Consider the following 8570-nt stretch of genomic DNA (forward strand, 5'->3'; position numbering starts at 1 on the left):
CAATAAGAATTTTGTACTAGCACAATCAGTTACAATAGCACAATACGAATTTCACTAGTTCAGATCAGTTAAAATATCTTTTTTATCCTATCAGTTACAATAAGCATTTTTTTTCATCAGTTTGCACTATAGCACTAGACAATCAGTTACAATCAGAATTTGCACAAAATTTTCTTTTTTTTTCATGAGAAAATTAACAATAAATTTATTTTTTTACTTTATCGTTTCAGATGCTGTCGAACATCAAAACACATATACATACACACTAGGAAAAAAAAAGCATGCAACTTTATTTGTTTGTAACACACATTCTCCATCTTCATCAAGAAAATATTATTAATAAACATAATTTTTTATCTATCTCACAATAAAACTCTATATATAAAAAATACAACATCAAATAACACTAGAGTCGTTAGTACACGTTGCATGCATTACGGAGGTCCTCTGTAGAGTTTGATGGAAGTTTGAGAAAAAAAAACACGTGAAACTCTACAGAGGTGTGGTTATCTAACCGCAGCCGTTAGAACCTTTCTTTGGGTTGTGCACCACACACCCTGGCGAGGTTAAAGGGGCCAGGAATCCTAAAAAAAACAATTATTATTTGTTTGTTTGCTTGCGTCACAATACATAAATAATGAGAGGCGCGCGCGCGCGCGCGTGTGTGTGTGTGTGTGTGTGTGTGCGTGTGTGTGTTTGTGTGGCAGAGAGATCACACCGTTCCCGAGAGGTTTACAAAGGTCACGATATATAATCATTGGTCCCAGACTTGGAAAATTACGATAAGGTGCATTCATCCTTCAAGGATGAGAAAGTGCATTTACTCATCACTGCTTTTCTGCGCTGTGAAACATCGTCAGCGCAATAAATGAGGCGCGGAACGTGGAGAGAAAGTGAGTTTTTGAGGTTTTGGTGTGATTTTCTTAGAGGTCGAAAAATCAGGGTTGCGGTAGAAGGCATATTTACTGTACTACTACCACCTTCTTCCACGGGCTATACCTTTAGAATTATTTATCTGAGGAAAGTAATATTTGGAATACAAGCCTTCCAGACATGATTGAAACTTCGTGGCAAAATGCATCCAAATCAATAAATCTTGACCTCGAATCTTTTCTGAAATTGGTAGATTTTACATGGAATGTCCAAAGTAGCTTTATAAATGTTATCATATCTTTTGAATCTTTGTGTAGTAAGACATATATATATATATATTTTAGGGATGGGACGATATGAAATTTTGGCCGATACCGATAAAGTGCCGATATAAAATTTACCGATACCGATAACCGATATTCTACCGATCCGATATAAAATTAGAAATGGTCCCGGAAGAACCTGAAAGGTTCATTGACCTTAAAAAAATGTGTGTTTCAAAGTGACTGCAGTGCAAGAGAAATTGCATATTTAGACATTTACTTTTTAAAAAAGTAGGGAATGGAGATCATCCATAAAAATTACAACAAAAATGGCAGAATTTTGCACTAAACTATCAGATATTTATCGATATATCGGATCGGTAAAATAATCGGTAATTTTACCGATAAACCGATACACCGATATGCCTATATCGGCCGATACCGATAGAGTAGCGATTAATCGGTCCCATCCCTAATATATTTCAATATTAATTCACTGGTAAATCATAGTTATGTTTGCACTACAGTGATTGGGATACTTTCGTTCCATGAAATGTGTAGATGTCTTTCTCATTAATATATATGCCAAAGTTTCACTGTTTTTTAATATTAGATATAATTTAATTTAGTATTCAAACAAAGTAACCAATAAAAATAGCTATTGAAGCATTCCACTGAATAACGCTGTATAGCACATGTCAGTGATTGTGAGAACAACGTATAAAACCCATAGTATGTTACTGTACTACAATAGAAAAAGCATAAAAGCTGATGCAAGCACAGTAGCAATCTTTGAGCATCATCCTACTTTATGACTGTCCAGCTTGTAGCCCGTAACCGCAGGGCCGTAGCAAGATTCCACAGGTAATAGCACATTTGAAAATATGTCATACAGCGTTATTCGGTGGAATGTGTCATGATCGAAAAAATATTGCAACCTAAAGGAACTTAGTAATCTTTTAATTACCTGTCATTGAATTGACACAGCAAATAATTCCAGCACTTTTAAAAAAGTACAGCCATCTCTTGAGCAAGGTGCTCAAAATGCAGAACAAAATACCGGAACTATGAATCCTAGTTCACCTATCGTAAGGGATGTAACGTGTAAGAACATCTGTTAATGACATTCTGAACACAATCGTTCATACTAACAGACAAGCACACTGCTTGAAATAACGACCAATTAAAGACTTACGAGAGTCTTGTCTGTGAGGTCAATCCAGCGAAATTTGGCCTTTATGGCATATGACGGCCGCAAACAGTTTACTGGAATGACCTTCCTAACAGCACGTCATCGGTAGTAGAGTCTCACTTGTGCTCGCGGACACATTGATTTTTACACTATATGACTGGGAAAACTTAGCTGGTTAGATGAGTCACGATTCCACTACAAGTTAATGGTTGGGTTTGAATGTGTTGTGGACCTCATGAGGTCATGATCCCAAAATTTGAACAAGGCACTGTGCAAGCTTGTGTTTGCTCGATAATAGTGTGGCGCATCTTCACATGGAATGGTTTAAGTCCTCGGGTCATATTGAAATATCCATTGACTTGGAATAGCTATGTTCAGCTGCCTTTTGTTGTTTTCTTTTCTGCTGGTAAGGCTTGCAAGAATACGGTAGTTATTGGAGGAATCTCGCTCAATCATAGACTTCAATGCTCAATGTTTTATGTATCTCCGTTGCAGCCTGCCAGGACTATATTTTTCTGACAGAGCTTTATATTCATAATTTCGCTAGCTCTAATATTTCATGTGTTATATCTTATCAGTTACATTTGCCTTATTTGCAAATGGCAATTACGGCACACAAACACTGCGTGATTATATTTGACTATTGATCTTCAGAATCAAAACTCAGTTGAAGCATAAATAATATCATATAGCGGAGAGAGTACGTCTTCACAATGCAACCTACTAATTATTTTGAACTCAACGTGTCTGCCATGAAAATACGCCTGACGCAGATTTACGGTCTAACGTGCTGGAATGCGGAAATGGTTAAATGTTATTTCTCACTTTTTACTTGAACATAAAAGTTCGTTAACGTATCGCTTTCGACATGCAGAGTATAGCTTGGACTACTGGAGGGAGAAGGAATAAATGCAGCCAGGTCTTTGTGCTGCCACCTTTCCTTCAAAAACAGTGGAACACAGGCTTTGGACAGGCGATACCCGTGCTTGTTCTTCTTCACCGTCTGTCTCGTGCCACGCGTTCAATCTAGTATTTCGAGTCACATGCACAAACGGTGTGGGTGCTATGAGAATCCCGTAGATCTTTCTTTCGGTCCTTCGGTGTACATTAAACATTTATAAGTAGCAAAATTCTCAGTAACTGTCTTTACATTTCACGCAGATTTAAGGAAACTTTTAAAGAAGTGTTTGACTGCAGTTTCCCCCCTATACACTACCGACAAAAAGTTTAAGACCACCATGAAAAACGGCCAAAAAATCAGTATGGAGTGTTGTATGGAAACAATGTTTCCTGAACAAGAAACATGTAACAATGATGTACATGGAAAATACAATGTAGTCTAGTTTGAACCTCGGAAGATTAGAAACCAATTTTTTTCCGAATGTGTAGCATGTGGTTGGCAAAGTGGAAAGTGACAAAAATGTTGCTGAAGCTGGCAACATTGCAGCTGTGTGCTTGAAACCGGTCAGTACGGTAGCCAGTCTCTTGCGCATCCTTGTCAGTGGCTCCACGTCAGTTGCTGTTCATGCAGGCAACATTGCGAGCACATTATTGTGTGTGAGGTGTGCAAGATAAGTGGAGATGTGTGAAATGGCCCGTCATCGTGGGGAACAGGTGATTTCGGTTGAAAAGCGTGCTGTGATATGTGCACTGAAAAATGAAGATTATTCGGAACGCGAATTAGTAAGAAAACTGAATATTTTCAAAACTGGTGTTCATTGTGCATTAGACAAATACCGTAAAACCAACAGTCATGCTGACCGTGCATGTAGTGGAAGAGCTCGTGCAATGTCTTCATCTGACTATAGATATATTACAGTAACTAGCAAACAGAACAGGCACCTAACGGCACCAGTCATCGCTGCTTCCTTGAATAACAGCAGAGTGACGCCTGTGTCTGTGACAACAGTGAAGAATAGGTTGCTTGAAGAAGGGCTGCATGGCAGAGTAGCTGCTGGAAAGCCATTGTTATGACGTGTGAACAAGATGAAACGATTAGCGTGGGCTAAAACGCACCTAGGTTGGACTGTGGATAACTGGAAGCGGGTACTCTGGACCGACGAATCCAAATATGAATTATTTGGCAGCAATACGCGAACCTTTGTGCGTCGAAAGGTCAGCGAGAGAATGAAAGAAGAGTGTTTTGAGTAGTATAAAAGACGATACTATAAACTCAGGAAAGTATGAACCCCCCTCATGCAGATTTGCTACACTTAAAACAAGCTCAACATGCCCATATGAGCTTTTTGCTCAAGTGTGGAACCCTGCTTAACCCAAGAGTTTTGTAAAAAATGCCTTCGAAAATTTTTCGGAAAGTATGAGGGGGGTTCATACTTTCCGAAAAATTCTCAACATGCCTATTGCTCAAGTGTGGAACCCTGTCTAATCCAAGATTTTGTAAAAATGCTCTTCGGAAAGGATGACCCCCCTCAGATTGATTTGCCTATACTTATAAAAGGCACTTCTGTGAGATTGTTGTCCATAATCCTGTCAAAAATACGCCCCTCTTGATATTTTATTTGGCCACACTTAAAACTAGGCCACCCACACCTATACACACCTACCTATACATACCTACACCCACCCACACCCACCCACACATATTTACTTCCGGTCTACTTCCGGTCCACTTCCGGTCCACTTCCGGTCCACTTCCGGTTTAAGTTCAATTGGACACCAGGCTCATCTTGCATATCTAGTACTAAGACAATGCAATATGCAGAGACCCTCTAGAATTGCTCCGTGACTCTCTCATTTCTTACATCATAAACATATGATTTTTCCCCTATGAGAATAACACTACATATGGTGTCATCAGGTAATGCCTCATGGAATTCACAGATAATTTTAATGTTTGTCCTGTCATTCACCACAACTTGTTTTCTTTTTGAAGTGTTGATTACAAACATGGGTCTCCGTGTTTTGAATTCATCTGGTGTGTAATACATGTCAGTATTGCCAGTAGTGACTCTTTTGAATGCTGAAAATGCCTCATATAATTTGAGGAAATCATCCTTGGACATGTCTAAATTGTAATTTTCTCTAGGAAAGACCTCATTTCTGCCATTTTTAAGATATATGTTCTTGATGTTGCAGTTATCAAATCTACTTGAATTTTTTTCCTGATTGTTGTGTCTTCCAGTCTGAAACAATACCACTACAAAATCAGGCATGTCATATTGTATGCTGGAGAATGAATTTGTAGCATCAAACTCATAATAAGAACCAGTTGCGGGCTTCTGTACACATTGATATGTATAAAATTGCAGAGGAATCTGTGGATTTTTTATTATATCTGCTTTGTATTTAAGAGAATAACTGGCCTCATATTCAACAACCGGGATTCTTAGTTCCATAGTCTGAATAATGCATTTGCCTTCATCAGGTAGGGTATTGGGCAGAGCTTCCCCTGTAGAGTTTAATGTGCTGTACCTCATCAAAGCATTATTATCATTGGCAGCTCTTCTAAATGTAATTCTTAAACCACCCTTCCACATAATATCTTTGTAATCTGAGAAGAATCCTGGCAACAGGCGCATGGGGAACAGCACTGTGTGATTTTTAGATAATATTTTATCACCAGCCTCAAATCCACCTATTTTGTAGTAAGAAGCCTCGGTTTTAGATAATTTTTGACTGGCCAAAGCTGTGGAGGTAATGCCGGGAGAATCTACTCTGTTTATAACAACACCATGCTTTCTGATCTCAATTTCAGAGAACAGATGCGGCACAAAATTGTCCACCAATCTTATATTTGAATTTGCCGGATAATCTCTTCCATCGAACTTTACAACATCAAATTTGATGTATAGATCTGCTCTGTGGGGGTGTATAAAGCCATCCCCTACATCAAGATCAACCTCAATCTCTGTGTTGGGTTGATTTAAATTTGCAAATGTCCTCCTGTTTGGGGGGAATGATTGTAGCTCATAACTCTCAATATTTTCCATTGTATGTATTTTTATTTAAATGTTAATCTCTATGATTGCAGTTGTTGTGGCTCCAGCAAAATCAACTAATTCTTCTTTTTCATTAGTGACCATCAATTCAATATTATCAATTCTATTATGGCACACAGGAAAATATAATGTTGGGGATGGATTGTAGATGATTGGCTCCATGAATTCAGAATTAGGTTTGAATGTTGCAATGATGCCAGTTTGTTTGTGAGTGCCTATACCATTTGATTTGGTGATCATACCCTCAGCCACATTACAGTGAATATTCAGAGTCTCTATGGCTAAGAATTTAGGTATATTAATAGCAGTGTGTTTGATGGCCGCTTCAAGTTTTGTGTTGTTCTCAAAGCCTAACAGCTCTCCTATAGTACCCAGATCCACTGTTTCTGTAGCAGATACAATCTCTACTCTGTGAGTGACAGAATTTTGACTTAACACTACACCTCTGGGTAATTGAGCATTTAGAGTGGACAGATTATATTGCCCTGGAGTGATGACAATTTTTTGATCCCCTACTGCAATTTTGTTGTTGTGGTGTGTAATATTAGGGATCAAGTACATGCCGTAAAATGCTCTGAGAGCTATTGTTTTAGGATACACTATATCATCATGTAATTTGAGTTTCAATATTGAATTTTGGCTGGTGAGATGGAATACCCCCATGATGTTTTAAATACCACAAGGCCTTTTGAAAATTTTCAATTGATGGTTTATTTATTTGAGACATATATCTGAGAACAGATAAACACAAATGTCCACAATTAACATCTTTGAAGTTTTGAACACGGGCATTATTGTAATAAAGATTAGGTGATTTTAGATATTTTATTAAATTTTCAGGTGGAACACCTCCAAATGAATCAAACACAAATGCCTCATCTTTTAAATATTTAAGATAACAAATCCAGTGAGTGCCCTGATTTTTGTACTTATCTAAATTAACAATGCCACACTCTTTGTTGAGTGGTTGTTCTGGTAAAGAATCAGACATGTACACACCTCTAAAATGTTTGATGCCCAGTGGCTTGATTAAAGCTTCAATATCTTGGTTTGTAAGCGGCTCTTGTTTTTTTTAAACTTATTCATGACTCTCTTAACACCTTTGCCTTTTTTCTCCATGGCCAGGTTATGGCGCCTCTGCTCATCTAATTCTGCCTTATTTTTCTTGGCATCTATTACTGTTTTTGCTATGGCGGCTGATCCCCCAGCCAAGCTCCCAACAGCCCCGAGAGCAGCTAAGATGGCAGGGATGGTAAATATAAATCCCCCCACATGTGATTTTTTTTCTTGATTGCTGTATTTTTTTTAATTGGGGGGTACTAAGCAACAATTTCATACCATGCCCCTTTGCAAGACAAGATTTTTTTTTCTTGCGCTGCTTTTTGGTTAAAAGACTATCAATAGTTTTAAGAGATTTGAGACCTGCATAAGGTATTTGATACATAACACCCTTGGCCTTCATTGTAGGTTTATTATATACATATTCACAGCCCCCACCCCAGTTTTTGTTTGGTGCTCATAGCTATGGTGGTTCCCAATGCTGCAATTTTTTCACTCAAAGAAGCATCTTTGCTTACAAATCTGCCAAATGCAGCCTCTTCTAATTTCTTGTCTGCAACATGTCTCTTGTCAAGATCAGAATGTGTGTTGTATGCTATGTCATGGTCTCTACAAGCAGCATCTAGGGGATTTACACCAGGATCCCCTCTGTTTAATCTATGATCCAATTTTGTGCCTGGACCACAATACTGATAGCCTGGAATATGTAGTTCAAATGGCAGCTTGTTTATAATGTCATTAACCAAACCCCGACCCTCAGAAATATTCCAAAATTTGGGGGGTAGAGTATTAATAATTTTTATAAGATATCCAATCCCCTTAGTGTCATTCACTATAAAATTAGACAATTTTGTGCTTATCATGTCCATAATTCCAACCTTTTCATTGTAAAAATTGTGGTTGCCAGCATTTTCCTCCCCAGCTATCACCAATAACCTATCCACAAGTTTCCTGACATCATCAACCCACACAAATTCTTTAGGCAGGGTGTTGTATTGTTTGATTCCACTGCCAGTCTTGATCTGTGACCATATGGGCTTGATTAAATTGTTGTATTTTGCTCCACTGCTAGACTTGACTCTTTTTTGTGTGGGATCATTGTTCTGGTATAGAGCATCTGATTTTATTAATATTTCTTTGTAATATTCATAATCTTGATCTGTATAGCTGCCAGGCCTTTTCCTAGTCATCAGTTCCCACAATCCAGGTGTTCCGGGATACTTA

At 38.1% G+C, this 8570-nt stretch overlaps 1 protein-coding gene across 1 annotated transcript; it reads left to right on the plus strand.

The window, feature by feature from the left end:
- Positions 1-3918: 3918 nt before the first annotated feature.
- On the plus strand, positions 3919-4302 carry LOC145992332 (uncharacterized). The gene has a single exon (XM_083128714.1). The coding sequence runs from the start codon at positions 3919-3921 to the stop codon at positions 4300-4302; it is 384 nt and encodes a 127-aa protein (XP_082984840.1).
- The last annotated feature ends 4268 nt before the right edge of the window (positions 4303-8570 follow it).

The sequence above is a fragment of the Lepisma saccharinum genome, chromosome 9, assembly GCF_977018435.1.
Source record: "Lepisma saccharinum chromosome 9, izLepSacc3.1, whole genome shotgun sequence".
In the NCBI taxonomy this organism is placed as follows: domain Eukaryota; kingdom Metazoa; phylum Arthropoda; class Insecta; order Zygentoma; family Lepismatidae; genus Lepisma; species Lepisma saccharinum.

What these genes read in the sequence shown, in the direction of transcription:
- LOC145992332 (XM_083128714.1), top strand. Translation starts at nt 3,919, where the DNA reads ATGGCCCGTCATCGTGGGGAACAGGTGATTTCGGTTGAAAAGCGTGCT.